This window comes from Pinus tabuliformis, chromosome Q (genome assembly GCF_031772625.1).
Source record: "Pinus tabuliformis cultivar Carrire ecotype Pingquan chromosome Q, CPIR1, whole genome shotgun sequence".
Lineage (NCBI taxonomy): Eukaryota > Viridiplantae > Streptophyta > Pinopsida > Pinales > Pinaceae > Pinus > Pinus tabuliformis.
In genome coordinates this window covers 1,020,555,265-1,020,579,517 of record NC_142296.1, presented here as the reverse complement: position 1 = coordinate 1,020,579,517, position 24,253 = coordinate 1,020,555,265, and the positions used below count along the sequence as shown (strand labels likewise).

General features: G+C 37.3%; 1 protein-coding gene across 16 annotated transcripts in view; it reads right to left on the bottom strand.

Moving 5' to 3' along the window:
* LOC149222965 (uncharacterized) overlaps positions 1 to 24,253 on the bottom strand; it is a 380,581-nt gene that overhangs the window by 300,674 nt on the left and 55,654 nt on the right. For all 16 annotated transcript variants that reach the window (XR_016249451.1, XM_089385682.1, XM_089385683.1 and 13 more), the window contains exon 4: positions 21,174 to 21,247. Coding sequence is in view for 15 of the 16 variants with exons in the window: in XM_089385682.1 (XP_089241808.1) it covers positions 21,174 to 21,247 (74 nt within the window). In the remaining variant the exon portion in view is untranslated. The remainder of the gene's footprint in view (positions 1 to 21,173; positions 21,248 to 24,253) is intronic.

Below are 24,253 nucleotides of genomic sequence, written 5' to 3'. Positions count from 1 at the left end.
AGGATAGAATCTTAACTCTTTGATGCTACCAAACCAAGAATCTCAACAGAGCTACTTTGCAAAGCGGAATAATACATTGCAATAAATCAATCATGTGCAAAATAAGAACAACAACAACAATATATGTAACCCAACTTCGTTATATTATCAACATATAATACAACTATCTAGGGCTCCCGTACAAGGGATAATGGCCCTCAAATATCCACAAGTACAATAATACAAGATACTATGACAATCTCGTTGATCTAGTGCACCATCACATCCTCTATGTCATATCTTGGCCTATCAGTCTATCACTCCTGATCTGCTCTCTAGCTGCCACTTAGTCCATCAAGGAACAACAGATAGAGACTCTAGGAGGGCTGCCTGCAATCACTGTTGCAAGTCGCTTTTGCTACAATGAACTTTGGCTCATCCAATCTGCTCCTTTAGGTCGGCCAATCCTTGAGCTACAAACTGCCTTTGCTCGTGGTCACTTTAGTCCATCAAAGTGCCACATAGGCCTTCAAATCTTCACCCAACGCACAGTTGTCCAATGTCCTTCTTGTCCACCTGTTCTAGGGCTACTTTGGACACTCTCTTGCTGCCCTCAACCAACCAAGCAAGTGCCCAATACTTATGTCCAAGCTTGGACCTCTTCCCTAGCAACGATTCAGCATGAAAACATCAACATACATGTACTCATGAGATGGTGCAACTGTTGTAGCTTATCAATCTGGTTAGGGCATAAATACAGTTCACGTCATCCCTCTCTAACCCCTTCAACAGTCATTTCTTCTAGCTCGCCTTGCCTCCTTTTCCTTGTTGCCTCCCACGCTGCATGTTCCTTTGCTTCTACACTAGGGAATAGGCCTTACAGCCCCTCCAACAAGCCCAGAACAAGCCTATGGTGCCTCTATAATGGCTACAGGACCTGCAGCCTACTAAAACAAGGAGGATCCACCCTTAAACATGCACCAAAAAGCCCAAATCTTACTCGGCTTGCCTCTGCTACACCTCGGCCCTGTCAAACCCAAATAACAAACCTCAAATCAGCCCTTATGCTCCTCGTCCCTCTCCTTCTTGTGTTGTGGCTACCACAGGTGATGTTTTCTCAATGAATTGCTACACTTGGATGCTCAAATCAACTCTTGCTCACCTCATATTTATAAGCAATCATGAGGGCTTCTTCAAACCATCCAAATGAGCTTGTCTAGTTGTCATAAGGCCTCCAATCACTAGGCTGACCTTAACCATGCCCACCTATTAACTTCAAAAATTCATATCTCATCGTAGACAACTCGAAATTCGATGATTTTTGTTTCGTTGGATTCCTCTCAACGTCCTCTATCATCTCCATCCATCACATGTCCAAAAATAGTTATGGATTCACACCCACCAACTTGGGTGCAAAATCCACACCTTGGGTTCCATGCCCACAATGCCCTACTGTGGTGCTCCAACCTTCAAACCCCAAATCCTAAGGCTTGGAGTACCTCCCAAGCTACCAAAAATCAACAATAACACCATCTCCTCAAGTCCTTGTTCATATGGAAATTAGTCCCATCGAACTTTAGCATAGAAGATATGGACACATTCACTACAAGATAATACCCTCTCTAAGTCAAATGGTGAAGGGCATCCCCAACATTAAAGAGGAACATGAAGCAGTTTGCAAGGGATTTTGTTTGGGAAAGAATACTAGGAAACCTTTTACATGCAGTGATACAAGGTCTAAAGAAATACAAGAGCTCATTCATTCCGATGTATGTGGACCTATGTCTGTTAAATCTCTTGGAGGCCACCTATACTATGTGACCTTCATTGATGATCACTCTAGAAAGACATGGCTCTATCTTCTCAAGTCAAAGGATGAAGTATTTGAAAAGTTCAAGGAATTTAGATCCGAAGTAGAAACCCTAACCAAAAGAAAGATAAAGACCCTTAGATCCGACAATGGGGGTGAATATACTTCTAAGGAACTTATAGCTTATTGCAAAGAAGCAGGCATTAAGAGGGAGCTCATAGTTCCCTACAATCCCGAACAAAATGGAGTAGCAGAAAGGAAGAATAGAACCATTGAAGAATGCATAAGAACTATGACATTTGATCAAGACCTACCAAAATTTCTATGGGGAGAAGCAGCCATGACAGTAGTATACATACAAAATAGAAGTCCCCATAGAATCCTTGATAATATGACACCAGAGGAAGCATTCTCAGGAAGGAAGCCATGTGTAGACCATCTCTGAATCTTTGGATGTCTTGCATACATTCATGTTCCAAAATATAAGCGAAAGAAGTTAGACTCTACAAGTATAAAAGGTATCTTCGTTGGTTATAGTCTTTCATCAAAGGCTTATAGAATCTACATCAAAGAAGAAAGGCGAATTGAAGTTAGCAAGGATGTCATATTTGACGAAAATCATGCCTACAAAAGATCCAAGGATATACCTATTGAATCTGATGAAGAAGATGCACCACTATTTGAAGAAGAAGACCAACATGACAAGTCACCTACAAATCAAGAAGAAGAAGGACCAAGTGAACCTATTCAACCTATTACCATTCCTGAAGCAAAGAAGAGACCAACCTGGTTGAGAGCTACACTTGAAGAAGCAGAAGGACACAAAGAAGCAAAGGACGCATTCAGAGAAACAAAGAATCCTAAAAGATACTCAAGTTATGCAACATACATGACAAAATTGATTGAAGCAAAACCAACTACTTTTGAAGAAGCAGCTCATCAAGAAGAATGGAAGAAAGCAATTCAAGAAGAATATTAATCTATCATGAATAGTGGGGTTTGGGAAATCGTTCCTAGAGCAAGTGACAAATCTGTTGTCACTTCCAAATGGATTTATAAGATCAAACATGTCGTTGATGGAAGCATAGACAAATACAAAGCAAGATTTGTTGCAAGGGGTTTCTCTCAAAAGGAAGGAATAGACTATGAAGAAACGTTTGCTCCTACTGCCAAGTACACTACTATTAGATCTTTGGTTTCTTTAGTAGCCACTATGGGATGGAATATACATTAAATTGATGTCAAAACAGCCTTCCTAAATGGAAACATATATGAGGAAGTATATATTGAACAACCAGAAGGCTTTGAGATAAATAGCAAGGAAACTCATGTTTGCAGATTAAAGAAAGCTCTATATGGCTTGAAGCAAGCTCCTAGGGCTTGGTACACAAGAATGGATGCCTATCTTCTAAGGATTGGCTTTGTCAAAAGTTTTGTTGATGCAAACCTCTACATCAAGATAGTGAAGAATGAACCAGTCATCATACTTCTATATGTGGATGATTTATTTGTTATAGGTGTGGAGCACAGAATTCTAGAATGTAAGAAAATGTTGGCAACTGAATTTGAAATGAAGGATCTAGGACTTATGCATTACTACTTGGGCTTGGAAGTTTGGCAGAAACCCGGTGAGATATATCTTGGTCAAGGAAAATACATAATCAAGATGTTACAAAAGTTTGGTATGATGGATTCCAAGCCTATGACAACTCCCATGATCACAAATCTCAAAAAGTTAAGAAGTTTTGATTCTAGTCCTGTTGATCCCACAAGTTATCGAAAGTTGGTTGGCTCCTTGATGTACTTGGTGAACACTAGACCTGATATATGCTTTGTTGTAAATGTTCTAAGTCAATTTCAGATGGAACCTCGTCATGATCATTGGATAGTTGCAAAGAACATTTTGAGATACCTACGTGTAACTATTCATCATTGCCTAAGATATGATGGGAAGGAGATTCAATTGATAAGTTTTACCGATTCTGATTGGATTGGCAGTGTGACAAATGGAAGAAGCATTACCAATGGCTGTTTTAGTTTAGGATTTGCAATGATTTCCTACATGAGTAGAAAACAATATACAATTGCTTTGAGTAGTGTTGAAGCCGAATATATTGTTGCATGTGAAGTAGGAAAAGAAGCAGAAAGCTTCTATCAAATTTGTTTGGAGGACCATTAGATCCTACAGTTATCAATTGTGATAACCAAAGCAACATCAAGATGTCTGAAGACCCTGTGTTCCATGACAAGACAAAGCATATCAATAACATGTATCATTATATTAGAAGTTTGGTGCAGGATAGGGTGGTGAAGCTACAATACATTCCCACTGATGAACAAGTAGTTGATGTGTTGACGAAATCTCTTACAAATAAGAAGTTCAAATATTTCAAAAGCATGCTTGGATTAATAGACATTACAGATTTAGTAGATAGGGAGAGATGAAGCATCTTGGGGCGATAAGATGCTTGGGAGGACATCTGGAGGCCTATGATGATGTCTAGATCCCGGAGTAGGGAGGGTATCATTGGTCTTGCGGAGCTTCAACCTTGGATATGATACCTAGATTCCTGGGTTGGTGTTAGAGATAAAGCCTAATGATACCTATAGTGGCTAAAGCTTGGAACACACCTTTGTCCCAACCGATTAGATACCTTGGTCAAGTATCTAATCCATAGAACTGAGTGTGTTGTGACTCTTCATGTCATTTTGAGATTTTCCAAGCACCTTTGTATATATATAATTATGAATACCTCCCTAGTTAAGAGGGAGTGTTGAAGAATGTAACTAGTGTTGGTCTTCATAATTGTATTTGAGTCATCATGTAAAAAGAAATTTTATTGTAAAAGAAAAATTATTTTGAAGCATGGGTTTCATGCTCTTTTATTTATTTTCTAGGTCATAACCTCCATTGAAGGCTTCTAGGTTTTGTCATGAGTCATAAGAATCATTGTCACATTTATTAGACCCTTCTTGGGCTTTTGTATCATGTAAAGAAAATTATTTTTAAGTCAAAAATGTCATTTGTCACCTCCTCACCAAGTCGTCCCTATCTTGATGAAGTCGACCCAGATTAGGGATATTCAACCCAACAGAATCAGTGTAAATAGAAGTGGAGCTCGACCTATTTGGCATCATCTCATTCGCAAGTTCGATCTGCAATTCAAGGACAAGAAAAGGAGAGTGAAGTCAAGGAAAAGGAAGACAAAAGCTAAAGACCAAATCGAAGTTCTTGGGCATCTCTCTCTCATATGTGTGAAGTTTTCTAAGGTTTTTGGACAAGTTGCAGGGGCCGAAATTTCTGAAGTAGTTGCAGGCTGAAATTTTGTAGTTGGGTGGCTGAAATTTTGGATAGAAGTTGCATTTGAGAAGCTAGCACTTAGAGACTTTGGCAAAGTTCATCTACTTGAAGGAAGGGCTAACTTAATGATTGGAGGAGGTATTTGTCTAGGTCAAAAGGGTCATGGATTATCTAATTTGAATCTACTATTGGAAGAGTTTGACTGGGTTTTCCCCTAGATAGGGGTTTTGCCTTGGCTGAGTGCCTATATCTTTTGTTCCTTGTTCTTGTTATCTTCATAAATTTTTATTTGGTAATTGCTTGATGAAATATAACATAATTAAGAAGTAAAAGAAGCCCACACACATCACAAATAATTATCAAGAAAAGATGAATCAAACCCTAATATCTACATGCATTGATTTCTCAACACATGAAAGGGATCAATCATATGTTGACTTAAAGTGTTTCTAGCAAAGCATATGTCAGGCCTAGTGTTTACTAAAAACATCAAAGCACCAATGAGTTGTCTATACTCTGTGGGATTTGCCAAATTAGGTCCTGCAGCTTTGCCACATAATTTCTTAAAGTTCATTTCCATAGGAGTATGCATGGACTTACATTCTACCATAGCAAATCTTTCAAGAAGCTTAACAACATATTTTCCTTGAGAAAGATAAATTTCACCAAGTCTTTGCCAGACCTCTAGACCCAGAAAGTAATGCATCAAACCAAGGTCTTTCATTTCAAATTCAGTAGCTAACTCTCTCTTACACTAGAGAATAAGAGGTTCGCCTCTTGTCAAGAATAAATCATCAACATACAAAACCAATATCAAATGTATACCTTGGACAGTCTTGAAGTAGAGGTTTGGGTCTGCATTGCTTCTGCTGAAACCAAGCTTCATCAGGAAGCTATCAATGCAAGCATACCAAGCTCTTGGAGCTTGCTTCAGCCCATATAAGGCTTTCTTCTGTCTGCATACATGAGTTTCTTTGTCATGCTCTTCAAAGCCTTGTGGTTGTTCCACAGATACCACTTCCTTGAGGAAGCCATGCAAGAAAGCAGTTTTCACGTCCATTTGGTGAAGAGTTCATCCCTGGCTAGCAGCTAAGGCAATAACAAATCGAATAGTAGTATATGGAGCTACAAGTGCAAAAATCTCATCATAATCTATTCCCTCGTCGTGTCCCTTCTCAAATACACTTGTAAAGCAGTGCTGCTACACAATTTTGCACAATTTTGGCTAAGGAAAAGAACCCAGCATTTTCAACTCAAGGACTTAGGAGGAAATTCAACTTTATTTGGCTGCTAGTGGAATGTGGGGGCCACCCACATGTGAATTCGAACTAGGCCATTCGAATGGCTTGGAGGGAAGTCAAATAGATGGATGGAGGGGCGCACATGAGGCAAGGAAGGCCCAAGGAGTTAAAAGGAGGAGGAGGCTCTCATTTGGATGCATTCTTACACCTTGCAATCAAAATTACTTCTTCGCTCTGCTGTTTAGCTAAGTCAACCGGTTGTTTAGCCACAAATCTCTCAAGCGGGAGATCCAACCCTTCCTTCGGGGGACCTTCTGTGCTCACCCTAGGGAGGTAGTTCCATAAGCATTTCAGGAGATCCGGGAGTGTGTTACAGCACTACCATTCAGCTACAAACAGGGAGTGCGTATTTCTGGCTAGCTGGAGAATACGCAGGAGGAGTTAGAGCCATCAGTGATCATACAATTGCCGGGAGAGTTAGAGGATTGGGAGAGTAGCAGGAGGGCAGCATTTCTTGTGAGTTTTGGAGCCAACAGAGCCAGCATCCCAGCAGTTCAAATTATTGGACTTGGGGACAGCGTAGATGGCCAGTCCAGCATTTTCGTGGAGCTTAGGAGCAGGTGCTACAAGTCGGAAGCCCATCCGGGAAGTTACGGGACTTATAGTAGTGGTCATCCCAGCACTTTGGGACTATTTCCGGGAGGATTTACAGGCAATTTCCAGCAGGCCGAGTTTTGCAGTTGCAGCTAAAGTTGGGCTCCTTGGGGGTCGAATTTCAGAAGTCTAAACAATCTAAATTCCTTCGTGGGTTTTTCTAGGTTTAGGTCAAGGAGTCCGAGGTTAAAAGCTTATAATTTTTGAGAACAGGAAGTGGACTTTCTAGCCATTCGAACTTAGCAAAAAAGGCAATTTTTTGGGTAGCGCAGTGCATATTGGTGCAGCAGTTGGAGCAGTCATCAGTTCAGCGATTTCTCACCTGGGTTTGGTCATGCTTGTCCATTGAAACAAACCCAAGCGCACCATTCTGTCATCCATTGTATTTTTCCCTCAAAGAAGTAATAAAATGTCTCAACAGTTCCTTATTTGCAGCATTTCCATGGGTGTTGTTGACCACTGGAGTGGAACCTGATGACTATATGAAGACTCCATGCCCAAGGATGATCCAAAGGACACTTTTACCATCAGATATCGTCAGTCAACAGAGTTTTTTAACTCTACTTCTATCTTCTCATCATCTTTCTTGTACCCAAATTCCACACCCTACGAGGAATTGTAATAAGTGATACTTGTAACGATGAGTTTTGAGTCTGTAACAAGCCTAGGATGTTGGGACTCGATCAACAAACGAGTACACCTTGGAGTGTTTTTTTTATCTGATTAATTATCCCTTCTTCTTCAGAGGCGGATAATTTTCTAAGTTTTTTCACTCACGTTTTACCCCAAAGCCGGGGTGACAGTTTGAAGATTGAGCACCTGACACATCTTAGTGTCTAGAGTCGATGTATATTACCATACTAGATCACACAAAAAATTTCGTGGAATTTGACTAGGTCTAAGTAGGATTTTTTAAATAATTAAAAATTTCTCGCAAAACAAGATTTTTTAATTATTTTCTATGTAATGGTGTAAATAAGTGGCCTTAGGAAATGTCTGAGGTGTATGACTACTCGAAATTCATCCTCAGAGGTCTAGCATTATCCTAGGACCCACTTTGGGGGTCAAAAAAATGACTTAGAGTCCCTTAAAAGCCGATTTTTCAAATGACAGTGGCAAAAATGAAGAAAAAAATCAAAAAATTGAATAATTGGAAAAATTTCATAGTCAAAATAAATCAAATTTTGACATGGAAAGTTAAAGGAATATCAAGGGTGATGTGGCAATCACGTGGGGCCACCAAGCAAGCCACAAGTCAATTACAAAATCAAAACTTTCAAGTCAAAGTCAAAGGGGCCCACAATGAGCTCATGAGAAGTACATACAAGCAAATGTATGAAGTGACTTTGATTTAATTTAAATCAAATGTTAATTAAAGTCTAAGGTGAAAAAGTTGAAAGAAGTTGGAGGGACCCCACATAACTATAGTCTACGCATTGGTTTGATAAAATGCACATGATAAAAGAAGCTTCCATGTACAGCTACAGCAAAGGAATATCCACGTTAGTCAAAGATATCTCCACGCAGCAAAAGAAAATCAGCATAGACTTTGATGGAATGTTAAGTAAGGTTAACTCAAGCTTTTGTGAGGACTGTCTACGCATTAAACTCCACTTAGCCTCCACGCTGCCAGCGAAAAGGCACCTACAGCAGACTGCAGTCAACGCAGGCCAGCAAGAGACAATACTCAGCTATCATTTAAATGAGGATTTATCACAGGAATCAAAACTTTGGTTTGGTGGCAGTTTACAACAGCAAATTGTGGGAGCTTGTCTCCCATTTACTTCAATTATATATGCACTTGGCAGCCATAAAGAATGTGCACCAGCAGTAGGATGAACGTTGATTCTCAAGGGAGATATACACAATCAGTTAGGGAGCAGTTTACAACAGTGATCTCCAACACTTGGACAGTTCTTGCAACCACTTGAAAATTCGTTTTTGCTTTGGGATCTTCACCCTTCCACTTGTCACTTGCACTCACATTGGGATTGGCTCCCATTTGCCTATTTAAATGAGCTTTGACCTTCATTTTTGTATATAGAACGGGTTGTTGGGCTTGCAGAAACTCTGTTGGATTTTGTATTCATCTTTCATATAAATAAATAAAAGTCTTTGGGGTTACTAGCTTCTCTTGTGGTGCATTCTTTGGTTGATGAGATATACATGTGTCATTTGATGTTATTATTCATTTGATTTTACATTGCTATCTAGTGTTTTTTGTGCATTTGCCTGAAGGCATTATTGTCTAGGGAGGAGAGATTTGCAGCTATCTCAAATCTCCTTTGGGCTTGGTATATTTTGTGCTCTTGTTGTAGCTTGTTATTTTTGGTTGAATGAATGACAAGCTCAACTTGGTCTCTATATGCCAAGTCTCTTTTGCACTAACAATTGGTTTGCAGTTATTTTTGTGTTCAAAGGATAGGTTGCCAACTCTATTGGAGTGTGAGGACTTCTTCGATTGGAATAGTCACCTCCAAGGATATCAAAGATCTCACAAGTTGTTCAAGCCAACAATCTCATAAGACATCAAGAGATTTATTTAAGAGTGAGTTTCATGAGCCCTTTGCTTCTTTTCTATCTTGAAAAAATATCATATATTTTCTTCTTTCATTTATGTGCATATTGGTTTTATCTAGCATTTGAGGCCCTATTTCTTTTGCATGCTAACTCGTTTGCTTGCTTTCCTACAGGTGTTCTTGAAGGCAATTCAAGTTTGAAGAAAGAGAGCTGAAGCATAAGCTAAGTAACCCTTTTCCATTTGAAAACCCAAGTCCAAGGTTATTTGGGCTTTTATTTGAAAGCATTTCACTTCATTCTAAGCAAAAAAACAATTTCATTTCTTAAAGAGCAATACTTTGAAGGCACTGGTTGTTTATGTATTTCATGCTTATCTTATGTGTTTATGGTTATTGCTCATATCAGGTTTGCTTATAAATCTTAAATAAATAGTCTATTTAACTCTAACAATTCTCCTAGAAACTCACATCTTTTTTAACTTAACTTTTCATTAGGGACCACCCCCCTTAGCTAACCTAAGAGATAACTCAAATGGAGAGAGTCGGGATTAGTGTGGCAGCCCCTTCTCTGAGTTCCCTGCCACCAACCACACCTTGTGGGGTTAAAGGCTTTTCTCACTGACTTGTAGGTAGGTGTAGGCAACAGGGTCAATAGGTGTTTAATGTGTATTTCGTTTTTATATTTTGCTGCACAGATTATTTGCTTTTTATCACTTGTATTCCTATTTAGGAATATTACATCCCTCTTTCTGAGAGAAACCTCTAGCTACAAATCTAACCTTATGTTTTTCAATATTACCATTTGCACCGTGTTTAATCTCAAACAACCATTTGGAAGTGATAATAGATTTATCTTGAGGTCTAGGAACCACTTCCCAGACATCATTCCAGATGATGGACTTGTATTCTTCAGTCATGGCATCTTTCCAGACTTGTTATGTTGCAGCTTCTTCAATGGTGCATGGTTATGCCTAAATGATGTTGCTGATGGCAGCAACATACCCTTGAAATTGACTTGGCTTCTTACTTTCTCTAAACATTCCTCTTGGGGCAGCATGTTGCTCAGCATTTTGCAAGGTATCTTGCAGCCATAGTGGTCTCTTTCTGGTAGGAGGATCATGTGGCGGAGGATCTAGAGGATCCATGGAACCCATAGGATTATCATCAAACTCATTCTCAGGTTCCAGTTCGGACTCAAATGCAGGCTCTCTTTCATTAACAACTTGTTTTTCAGCAATGGCGGGAGAAGGAGAGTCTCTTGCTTTTCCAAGGGCTGCATCTTCATCAAATGTTACACCTCTACTAAACTCTATAGTTCTTTGACCATGTATATAAATTCTATAAGCTTTTGAATTATCATAATAACCAACAAAAGTACCTTTCTTACCTGAAGCTTCTTGTTTGTTCATTTTCTCTTTTGGCACATGGAAGTACACAAGATAACCAAGAATTTTCAAATGACTCACCTCAGGCCTTTCACCAGTGAAGACTTCTTTAGGAGGTTTATTGTCCAAGTCCTGATGAGTATTTATGTTTTGCACAAACAATAGTATTTGCAACTTCTCCCCATAGAAACTTTGGTAGCTTTTGATCATGCAGCATGGCTCTGACCGCTTCCATAATGGTTTTGTTCTTCCTCATAGCCACAGCATTTTGTTATGGATTGTATGACACACTGGTTTCTTTCTTTATTCTGACGTCTTTGCAAAGATCATTAAAATCATTGGAGATGAACTCTCCCCCATTATCAAATCTGAAAGCTTTGATCAGCTTTCCAGTTTGATTTTCAATCAGAGCCTTGAAATCTCTGAACATGTCAAATGCTTCCCCTTTCTTTTTCAAAAAGAATATCCATGACTTGCGAGAAAATCATCAACAAAAATCATGAAATACAAGTAGCCATCAAGAGAAGTAACATGCATAGGTCCACATAAATCAGAATGTATGAGCTGAAGTACATATTTAGTTTTTGTTCTGGTTGAAGGGAATGGTCCCTTTACATGTTTTCCACTTGCACATCCTCGGCAAACTCTTTCATGATCCATTACGATCTCAGGCATTCCAGAAACCATCTTCTTCACATGAGGTAAGGCTATGTAATGTAGGTGAACAAATCTTCTATGCCATAGCTCACAATGAACATCGATATCATGGACCAGTGCATGAATGGGTTTACCATTGATTTTGTAAATCCCTTCAAATCTTGATCCAAGAGTGAAGGCTTCCCTCATACTTGTGTTCAAAAGTTAGGTTAGAACTTTTCCATTAATAAAAGAAATTTTCATTCCTTTATCTTCTAGAGCAAATATGAATACAAAGTTATTTTTCAAACTAAGCACATACAAAACTTCTTGCAGAAAAATAGATTTGCCGTCATCTAACTGAAATAAAACTGAACCATAAACTTTAACTTGGTGAGTAAAATTATCTCCAAGGATAACATTTAAACTAGTCTCCCTTTCAACTAGATTACAGAGTTCTTCTTTGTAACCCGTAAGATGTTTGGAAGCACCACTATCAACTAATCAACTATCAAATGAATCTGCAGAAGAAGAAGTAGAAAGAACAGAAACAAGAAAATATTTTGATTGAGTTTCCCCTACGTTATTTTTATACCTTGGATTTATTATTTTTTTAGGATGGTCTCTTCTTTGATTTTCAGAAGTGTGTTTTCTATAATCAGATTTGTTTTTGAATCTAGGTTCTCTTCTTCTTTCTATACAATCGCGAGCAAAGTGACCACGCTTTTGACAGTTAAAGCATCTAACTTTTGACATGTCCAGATTCCCTTTAAAGGAATCATTTGATTCGAAAGCAGATTTCTTTGAAAAATGATGAGTCTTTATTACCTTTCTTTCTCTTGTCATAGGCTAAAAATGTAGTAGGTTCTCTTTCTTCATGATGTGAAATTCTCCCTCTAGAGATCATTCTAGCCTACTCTTGAATACACTTTCCCAAGAGTTCATCAAATGTGAGAATAGTGTTGATATTGCTAATGGTGGTGATAAAAGTCTCTCAAACAGGAAAAAGGCCTCCAAGCGCAGTCAACACCATTTCTTTGTTAAGTACAACTTCACCAACTGTTGACAATTGATTCTTGATTTTGGTCATTCTCAGAAAGTATGCTTGAATTGTCTCTCCTCTGTTCATCTTGATGTCCTCTAGTTGATTCTTCAAGGCAATAATTTGGTTCAAATTACTAATTGCAAAAATACCAATTATTTTGTCATACATTTCTTTAGCTTTCTTCAAACCAGAAACATAAGTAATGTGATGATCATTGAGAGAATCAAAAATAATTTTTCTAGCTTGAATTCCACCCTTTTTATGTTTGGATTTGACAGCAGCACTTGCATTCTCTAGTGGATCAGCTATTGTGCCTTTAACATACTTCAAAACTTCATGTTCTTCAAGAGTGATATCTAGACTTGCTTTTCATGGACCAAAGTTTAAAGCATCATTCAGTTTCTCCTCTGCCTTGAAGTAAGACGAAGTCATCTTGATCAAAAAACTTTGGTAGCGAGTGGGGTCTCTTCAGGTGATCTTTGGTCTCCTTGGACTTGTCTTCACCAGGTCTTTGATACCATGTTAAAATCTGAAAGTTCTATGCAGAAACTTAAAAATTCTTTGCAAAAAGTTGAATGTACTTTGCAGAAAACTAAATGTTCTATGTTGTTACAATTACTTAGAATGCAGATTTCTTCTTCAAAACTTTTCAGATCAGTAGTTGTAGATACAACGTAAACTTAAGGATCATATGAAGACATCCAAGCACAAATATGAGACACTAAGATTTAGGTCCAATGACTAGGGCAAAACCCCTCAAGGGGGAAAACCCAAATGATTCTTCTTCTATTAGATTTCTTCAATTATTTAGCAGGTTACAGAGAGAGAGAGAGAGAGAATGAGAATGAATAAAATCACCAATGTCTGATCAACTTGAAATTGAAGTGCTCTTTCTCTTTGCTTGAAGATCTCCTCCTACACTTGCTCCAGCTCGTCCCTTGCTCTTTCTCTTCACTTGCTCTCACACTTCTCTTGCACACACTCAACATTTTCTCTCCTTCTTCACAATGAACATGCATCTCTCAACTCTCACTTGCTCTTGCTTAAATAGATGAAAAAGGAGAGGAGTTACAAAATGAATTCATGCCTTGATCCAAAAATAGGAGAATCGAATTCACTGAGGGAGGAGTTACTTGAGGAAAGGTGTAACTCATCCCAAGAATAGAGAGAGAAGTACACTTCTCTTGAAGAGTTGCAATTTGAATTAGGGAGAGAGAGAGAGTTACACTTAGACATGAGAGAATATTTGGTGAGAGTCACAAACCGAATTGAGTGAGGGAGTTACAAGTGCATTTAATGAGAAGTTACACTTTTGCCATACATCGAATTAGTGAGGGAGAGTTACATTCCCTTAAGTGTGTAGTTACTATTTTATTCCAAGAGAGAGGTTTGATTTGCCAAGTAAGAGATTCTCAATTTAATTGACTTATTCCATGAGACTATTGAGAATTCGGTTTTTATAATCCATTAAAAGTGAATGACTTTAGACTATTTTATAAATAAGTATCATAATAATAATAATAATACTAATAAGGATAAAATATTAATTCTTGACTTGTATAATCATGATTGATTTGATTTTAAAGTGGATTCCATAAGTCGAGATCATCCTTGATCATTTAGATATGATTTTCTATTTTTAGAAAGTCATTTCCAAATTGAGATGTGACTTACTATTTTTGGACAGTTATATTAGAATTGTTAAGAATGAAATTTCATTATAAGTGGTTCAAACAAAACTGAAAGATATGGTTTCTTCTAAGAGAAATTCATCCCTGAGCTGCCAAATTTTAACATTTCTTAGGTTGTTATATGCCATTGCATGCCCTATTATTGAAGATCATTCAAACCCTAACTTATAGCAGCCCATTTATCGATCTAACTATTGAGTGCCTGAACCCTAGCATTGAATACCTTTGTCATATTTGGAGTAGCCAAGCCCTCTATCCAATTTTAGACACCCAAAAATTAATCATCTTGAGCCCTATTATTAAAATACTTTTATAGGTGATTTAGGGAAGCCTCCCTTGTGGTTGAAATTGTTGAAAATGTAACTAGTGTTGGTATTCATAATGTACTAAAATGTAACATTTAACATTGATTATATTTATTATTATTATTTCCAGACAAAGCATGTCCTACATGCTTATACGGTCAATTGAGTCAAAAAAATAACAGAATTTATTGACTCAAAAGAATTTGTAATTGAGTCAAAGTCCCATTTGGACTTTTGAAAGAAAAACACAAGAATTTTTTATTGAGTCAAAAAGTCAAAATGTTAACCACAAGACCAAGTCAACCCTCCTTGGACAAGTCGGCCCTAGGGGTAGCTATTTGACCCTCCTAGACAGCGATAAATACAAGACAGTTTGACCTCTTAGAAGCTCATTCATTCACCACATCATTCACATTGATTATTGTGCCAAACAAGAAGAAGACAACCGAAGTCAAAGGAGAAAGAGGAAAGTCAAAGGAGACAGAAGCCGAGTTTTTTTTCCCTAGTTCTACTCACATGAATTTTTTTGAGGTACTGCAGGCCGGAAATTTCAAAGCCCAAAATTTCAGGGGGCGAAATTTTAGGAGTTGACTAGATTTCAAAAGATTGACAAATGTTGACTTTGACTTGATTGGAGGAGACTTGGAGAATCTTTGACTTGGATCTTTGTGGTAGTTTTTGGTCTTCGTCTTGGGTCTTGGATATTTCACTTTCATCTAATTCTATAAGAAGAAGGATTTTGGGTTTTCCCCCTTGTGGGGTTTTTCCCTGGCTTGGAACCTAATTTATGGTGTCTTTTGTCTCTTGTGCATTATGTTCTCTATAATTTGCTAATGTGTAATTGCTTGATGACATAACTAAAACAAGAAAAAGAATGCATATCAATCACAAGTAATTACCATGATAAGAAATTCTATCATCTAACAGAATTTCAACATGGTATCAGAGCTAAGGAAGATCAAAGAAGCAAGATAGTCCTCTTTCTCTCACTGAAGCCTACTTCATCTTGAGACACCTAAGAAGTTTGATCTTGACAGAAGTCTAAAGTACTTATCCAAATTCTCTAGTGTAAGTCTGTTGCATTGATCTGAAGGAAGCAAGCAATAGTTATAGGACATCAGATCTGAATCAAAACGTGAGTTGTAGGAAGACACAGTGTTTTGTTCTTGTACATAATACAAGTTCTGCTCCTATATATATATATATATATATATATGATGGAAATCTTGTTATATGTAATGCAAGTCTTTGTGGCTATGATAAAAAATTCTATGGAGACATATTTCTCTCTGTGATACGAAGTTTTTTGTGATGTATCTCTCTCTGAAATGCAAGCTATAGTATCTTTGTGTGATGTTGATAGTCTCTCTATGATGACAGTTTCTCTATGACATAAATCTGTGATGGAATCATGGATCCTTCTATGATGTACCTGTAATAAATGTAATGACCTGAGGCAAAGAAGAGTTATGGCTTATGACAAACAAGAATATGACAGAGTTTGGAAAGAATGTAGGACCCTAGTGTAATGTGGCATGCGAAATATACCTGTGGCATTATTCTTTTGCAATTTGGATCAAGAACTATGAGGCATCCAAATTTCCTAAAGTGTTATACCAAGAACAACGAAGTGTTTAAAAAAAATAGAAAATGGCCTGAACCAATGACAAATCCGAACTTAATATGGTATCATATTGTACCATATCTCCGAAATCCAAGTTGTCATCCCAAAGTTACCTGTTGATAAAAGACCAAGACCAAGACCTTGTAGTTGATCTCTGTGACATAAAAAAAAATTGGCGATAGAGTAAGGAAGTGTGATTTATCTTCTTGAAAAGAAAAAGAAAACTATTGACTCAAAGTTATCCAAATTTACTCCTGCGACTAGAGGTTCGAACAATCCATAGTATTCAAGTTATTCTATGTGGCAAGTATCAAAGTCGAAGGCATTATGTTGGCACTGAGAATATATCTGAAGGTTTATTTTGTGACACGAGTATGATAAGCAACTTTTCCATTGAAACTTATACTTGAAAGAAGGATGATTTAAATCATAAAGTTGACCTGTCTATGAAGCCTGAAAGGAACCAAGACAAAGCAAGCAGCCCACAAGAATTTCCTTGGTTTGTATCCTAGTTTGAAGACCAAGACGTTAAGAGCTCTATGGAAGAACTGTGACATGACAATTGAAGTTTATCCCTGTGACACCAGTACATGAAGCAGATATGCTACCGAGATTACCCTCTTATACATAAAAGAAAGAAAAAATTACATTAACAAAGTTGATTCACTGAAGTCTGATTTGTAGTATCTATGTTGGAAGAAAAGGACACATGTCAACTAAAGAGAAGATCAAAGGATCATATCTCTACAAGGATGGACAGGTAATATTAAAAGAGGTATGTATATTCTTTGCAACTAATGACCTATGCTAACTTTAGTATATATAATGATTAAATATTTTAGGTCATGAATAAGTTGCTCTCGTGAAAAGATAAAGATGTGTTAGAAAAAGGGTTTGTGTAGATCGTTGATATGTTAGCATACAAATTCTTTCCTTGCATAAGAAAACTAGGTTTTTGTGATCAACAAATGAAATGATCTCCATGTCATAGATAGATTGACTATAGCATCTATAGGGTTTTGCATCTAACTCTCTAGTATGCTTCTAGAATTTGCAATTCTTAGATGGAAAATCTTGAAGACCATGGAGAATCTAGAGTTTGTAAACCCTAGCAAAGGTTTGGGATTTGGGATGATGGACTAGAAGTCCATGGCCACTCCCATGGTGACCAATTTGAAGAAGTTGAGAGGTTCTGACTCAAATTTGGTGGATTCCTCTATGCATCAACAGTTGATTGGGTCCTTGATGTATCTGGTTAATACCAAACCTAATATTTGCTTTGCAGTGAACACTCTGAGCCAATTCATGGTGGAACCTAGGCATGTACATTGGATTGTGGTAAAGCATATGTTGAGATAACTGTGTGGTATAGTCAGTTATAGATTGAGATATGTCTCAAATGGTGAAGTACAGTTGCAGGGATACTCCGATTAGGCAAGAAGTGACCAAGACAAGAAGAGCACATCAGAATGTTGCTTCAGTTTAGGTTCTACTACAATATCCTGGATGAGCAAGAAGCAAACATTTACCACACTCTACACTGCAAAGGCTGAGTATATTGCACCTAGTCTAGCAAGTTGTGAAGCAATGTGGCTTCAAAAGTTGCTCACAAGATTGTTTGATCAGGGGCTTGAGACGACCATGATATATTGTGACAATCAAAGCTATGTGAAACTTTCAAAAAATCCAGTCTTCCATGACTGGTCGAAGCACATTAAGATCAAGTACCACTACATCAGAGACATGGTACAAAAGAGAACAATAAAGCTCCAATATATTTCTACGGATGATCAAGTTGTTGACATTCTCACAAAGCCTCTATTCTGGATGAAGTTTGTATACTTTAGGGACAAGCTTGTAGTGGTTGAGAATGCCTACCTCGTTGAGAGGGAGTGTTGATGTTGTAGCATCAGGGCAAACATTCTCCCTAGGTCAAGGGTATTGACCGGGTGCCATGTAATGCGGCTAGGGAGAATGGCCCAAATAGCATCAAGGCCCGAAGTGCTCCCCCAATCAGAAGGTTCTAACCATATTGCCAAGGGTCGCTTGGCTAGTGGGTAGAGTGATGTCCTCAAAGCATTGGGCAAGTATTTTTTTTACCATTCAAGTGTCGTGTGACGACATGGAGGAATGTTAAATGGGCCCAGGATCTCAGCGTTGGTGAGGGAAAATTGACCCGGTTCCAACTGACAACTTGGTTAGTTGGTGACGCAGGACTAGTTTTGTTTTTTACCCCAATCAGGGAGTACTTAACCATGTCGCCAAAGGGTATTTGGCTAGTGGGTTGACTAGATCCTTTGCATGATGTTGATGCAGAATTCTTTCCACATAGTTTTGGAATAGAACATTAAGTTGATGAATACATTAACATAGCGGACTCATTCAATCTTTTCTTGGGATGGAGAAATTTTCAGTAAAAAAAACATCTGAAGAAGTCAAGATGAATAGCTCCCTAGCTAAAAGGGAATGTTGATTTTTGGGTAACTGCAGGAGGTATTCCTAGCTACTTAATTCAGCCCATTAAATAATTAAAAGGAAATTATTTTTTCTTCAAGTCAGCCCAACAAGGAGACATGCCCCTTGGGCACCTCATGAACACTATATATAGGCATTCAACCTTCTCACTCGGAAACTCACACATTTCTCTCTCTCACATGTGGGAAGCAATCTGAGGGAGAAGCTGAAGTTTCTAAGGAGCTGAATTTCTGAGACCGCCAAAGTTTGACCAGCATTTGACTAGCATTGACCGAGACTTTCTAAGATATGTTTTGACCAGTTTTGACCTAGGTTTTGAGGTATGTTTGACTTGCGTTGACCAAGCTTCTATGTGATCTGTTTGCCCTGCAGTTGGCTGAGTTTGACCTCACATGTGTGGGCCGCACTGTCTGATTGTTTGACCAAGTATTTCTAGGCAATTTGACCGAACCGATTTGCTGGCTGCATAAGGCTGAATTTCAGCCTGTTTGACCAGGTTTGACCAATGCTATATTTTTAATCTGGGTTGACCAAGTTTGACTTGTAAATATCAGATAGTACTTTTGCTGAACTGAACAATTTCTCCTAGAAAAGATTGCAGGGTTTTCTCCCAAGTTTGGGTTTCTCAGGGCGAAATTCTGGTGTCTACTGTGCATGGCTATTCTACTGTGATAATTACTGTTTCTGTTGCATTTACAGTTGAATTTTCTGAGTGTAATTGCTTAATGATGTTCTCAGGTGTGCTAAAGTCATGACATATATCATTGGAAGTAAGAGTCAGTTGCAGAAAATTGTGCTTGTCTAATTAGCACTTGAAAATCAACACACTCCATTCAAATTTGTGATATAGGTTACCAAATTAAGGCTGTTGTTGTTAGTTGTTACACATCATTTGTTATCAGCAACCCCTTAATCTCTCTCAAGAAAATCCCTCTTCAAGAGCTAATTTGACCCCATTTTCCCAACAATTCAAGGCACTGATTATTCCTTCCAAACAACCAAAAATTACAAAAAATATATCTTTTAATTATGTTTTAACAATCTGAATTTACAGCAAAGAAAAACTATTAGATCAGATTGCTTTACAAGTCATTTATGCCTCAAATATCTATCACTAAGTTGGCTTCTTGTTTCTTGAAGTAAATCGTTGTTTTCCTGGCTCCAATCCCAAATCAATTTGCTTGATATAGCCCTTCATTGTTACTGTTGTATATTTCTGAAAAAGGTATATAATAAGCTGATTTAAATCTGGAAATCGTATCAAGAAAATTAATCAAAACAGAATTGTAAATCAGCTTGCATTTTCAAAAGGCAATTCTATCTTTTTTATGGTTAAATCCCTCAGTGATTTGCTAGCCTAGGCCTTAATTTCAATTTTCATCATTGTTACATTTTCAAGAAAAGGCATGTAGTAAATCTCATTGAAATCTGAATTTTCAGCATATAACGTCTTTAAGACAGATTAAATAATTGATTTATTGTTTCAAGAAGCAAGGTCATCAAATTTTAGTGCACAAATTTAAATCAACTTGCATTTCTCAGCCTTTCTTGTATTGATCTACAAATCTAAAGGGCTAATTAGATTATGGTTTAAGTCTGGAATCTAAATTGTTAATCACAAACACTAAATCAGATAATAAAACTAAGTTATCTTCCCTTCCAAACCCTACAATGTTACAAGCTTACCTTGACCTTGGGGATTCCCCCTTCACTAGTAATCACTTAGTCTAAACTCTAAAGTGAGAAAAGAAAGACTATTGAAGTGACAGTGGGTAGTTTTCCTTAATTTCCCTTGGGGCTTCACACATTGTGCTTGAGGGACTTTTGCACCAAGTGAGAACTTGGGAGGTAACAAGGACAATGTATGGAATTAGTTAGATGTTATAATTCTCTTGTTGTATATATCTCCCATCGTAATACATGACACATCTAAATGAAAAAGGAGTTTAAGGGGAAGAGATGATGACTGCAGTCCTATTTGACATATTTTTCAGTTTCTTGCTATTGATGATTTCTCAAGTGAATTCACATGCTTATGTGGTTAAAAAGACTAATCTAGAAAAAAAACCATACATAGTAGGAACCCTCCAAAAATCACAATTCCAGGTTGGTCATTGATTAACTTCAGATGTTCTGAAGTATCTCATGAATCCAAATTATAAGAACCATTGGTAGGTTCAAATCTACGAAAGTTATTGAAGGGATATATTAACATTAAACGAATGAAAAATAAAAATAAAAAACTGCACAGATAGCATAAGTACTATGCCAAAGAAATGAAAAGATACATAAACAAGTGGCTCTAACTTCAGCTTGAATCCAACACACCAAAGTTTCAGGGATAGCATAAGTACTATGCCAAAGGAATTACATGATACATAAAAAACTGTTTCTCCTTTCATGTTTAAACCAACACACCAAAGTTACACAAATAGCATCAGTACGATGCCAAAGGAATGAAAAGATACATCAACTAGTGGTTATAACTTCATATTTAAACCAACATACCAAACATGCGCAAGTGCATATAAGTTGGTGGATTGAAACTGCCTGGTAATAGAAGAACCACTTGCATTCGTTTTCTGCGAGCATTAGCAAATCAAAACAAGTCAAAAGCATGTAAAAATTTAAAAGCCAACCTCCAGCAAAATTATACATGATCCTTAGACTGTTTGTCAACTGTGCATTGGATGTCAACTATTAACTCCATGCCAAAATTTAGCTGCTTGGAATTGGAAAGATGGCAAAAGTCTTTGATTTAAAGGCAAGATATCAAAAAAACACCAAATTGTTTTATGCATATGCAAAGAATAAACATAACAGTTTGTGAGAATTAGGAAATAATATAGACAATAAAGATAAAGTTTGTCTATGAACTTCTCGTGGCTTTTCACCTTGTGGTTGAATATTTCATGTTTTATGCAGTTGTGTAGATAGTCTCTTGCCTCTATTTTGATTTTACTAATCACCTAGAGAGCATTCTCTTCTCTCTTCTCTCATATTTTGCTAATTGCAGATTGAAATTCTCACATATATTTTCAATTATCAATCTTCTAAACCCTTGGTTTTCTAATCACATGCCAAGGATCCATCTTTACTCGTTGATTCCTTTTACTAATGTGCAGATTTTTAGATGATTTTCAGCACATGAGAAACTAGGGACAGCCACTTGAGATAGGAAAAGCACCAATCCAAACGGAGAGGCAATCAGTTAGTGATCTTTGGGCTAACTATCTATTAGTTATCATTCAATAATACTGGCTGCAGGTCTCAGAATCATTGATGTTCTGTGGGTGTTGTTTTGTGTAATAACATGACTTCATCTCTCTAGTTAGTTAAAAAGATAATAGTTCGTTATGGGTTCCAAATTTATAACTAGGATTTATTGTTATTCTAATGAGGTGGTTGTTTCTCTTATCCATCTATGAGAAACTCCTCTCATTGTAAATTTCTCTAGAAGCTTGTAACTAATACACTCTTCAACTCTTGTCTAGTTACTATTATTATGCTATGGATGGTGGATTGGAGAACTCAAGCGGAATATCTCTTTTGTATGGATGCTTATTGATGGTTGAATTTTCAAATGCATGATCTTGAGTCAATTTCTGAGTAGTTCTTTCTCTAAATTTTTGTAGTATTTGCTATTAGAATAGTTAAGTGTGATCATATTATTCAATGCATGGTTGTATGCCCTCTTAGCTCTAGCATAGTTGATCCCTTTTCAAGATTTGTGAAGATCTTTATTTTAGAGTCTTCCTTGGTTATCTCTAAAATCAATCAAGCCACTAAAAGATTGCTAGGGTTTGAACACTTCAGCCCTATCCAGTTTTAATTCTACCTTGAGCTTCCATGAAGAGCATTAGCTGAACCGATATGTCCAAATTTGGTAACTAGGCACTACTCACTTCTTCTAGTCAAAACAGAATTATATTTTCATTCCTTTCTTCCTGTTTTATGTAGATCTAGTATTTTCTGTTTGCTGACACCTAAATTTTGAGCCCTAGATTGCATGGTAGATTGCCTTTGTTTTGAACTGGAAATTACATCTTTTTGGAAATATATCTAGCTGTCGCAAAAAATATGCATTTAATAGGGTAATTAGATAATCTTACATGGCTATTTATTGATTGTAATTTTCAGATTTAGTATGTAACTGACATTTTGCATATTTACAAGTGTTTTAACCTTAGATTCTCACAAGTTCATATATAGTTGAAGGCTAAAATAATTTGTTGTAATAAACTTGAATGCTAGTTTAAAAATCATCAATATTTTGATTATTAATAGAAGTTGGGATTTCACTGCGCGTAACAATCATCATTCATTTCACTTAGAGTTGGGCGTTATCTTACATACGTATTTACAAATGACAGGTCGAGTGTCTTTTCGATCAAATTCAATTTACTTATTGGGTGGGGGGGGGGGGCATTGGTCGAGCCCTCTCCTTAACAGTCGAGCGTTCGTACCTCACCCTGCCTGGGGCATGACGGCGGCCCGTTGGTCGAGCGTGCTCCGCATCCTCTCCTTAACAGTCGAGCCCTGCCAGACCTTGCCCTCAGAAGCACAAGCCCTCCGGACCTTCATTTGGCCGCGATTGAGCTCTCTATTATATTTCTTTGTGTGTTTGCTCCTCTACTTTTCCTGCCTTTCATTTTGTTCATTATTCTCGGCTCATTATTGTTTCTTAGTGCATGTCCCCAACAAGGTCAGGGAATAAAAAATTAGATCTCGAGCTAGTATCACTTGAGGATGACCACTCTCACCAGCCCAAGCAACCTCCTGTTGACCACACCTGTGTCAACACCCCCAAGAAGCAGAGTGCATGTTAGCAGATAGAAATTTTTCAAGATCATCTTAATCATGCAGCTTCCATATTATCATTGTAATCCAAATTTTGCAGCCCTATGGGCCTTCAATGTAAAAATAATTCTAGTATGACTATGAAGCCATGTAACAACACCTAGGTAAGCCTATGATTCTTCTCAAAGGGTTTCACTCTAGGGAGTTTTTTAACCTCCCTAATTATTTGTGTTTCTAGACACGAATAATTAGCAAATCTTTTCTCTTAAATATACCCCAAAGCTAGGGTGGAACTCATTGATAAGGTCTTAGTCAATCCTAATATTATTGAGTCTATGTAAATTCTCATACTAGACCATGTCTTGCTTCTCGCAGAATTTGTTTAAGTGTTTATTAAATTTCGAACTAGTCGGAGTTTTAAAGATTTGGATGTAAATTATAAAATCAAATGTTTGTAAAAGTTGAAGGGGGTAGAGTACTCAAAATTAGAACCTCTACACCTCAACTTTGTGTTTAGACACCTTTTGAGGGTTGAAATTATCTCTATCCCCTCAAATTATTTTTATTTTAGTTTTCTAGCAAAAAACGGTAAAATAATAGCCAGAAAATAGTCAAAAAAATTAAAATTGAGAGAAAATAAAATTCTTTCCAAATGGAAAAACGAATTTTTGAGAAGGTAGTCAAAAAAACAAACTTAAACATTGATGAGAAAATAAAATTTTTTCTTAATTTTATGGGTCCAAATTCGGGGTCTAAAAAAATTACAAGATCATTTTTTGAGAAAATTT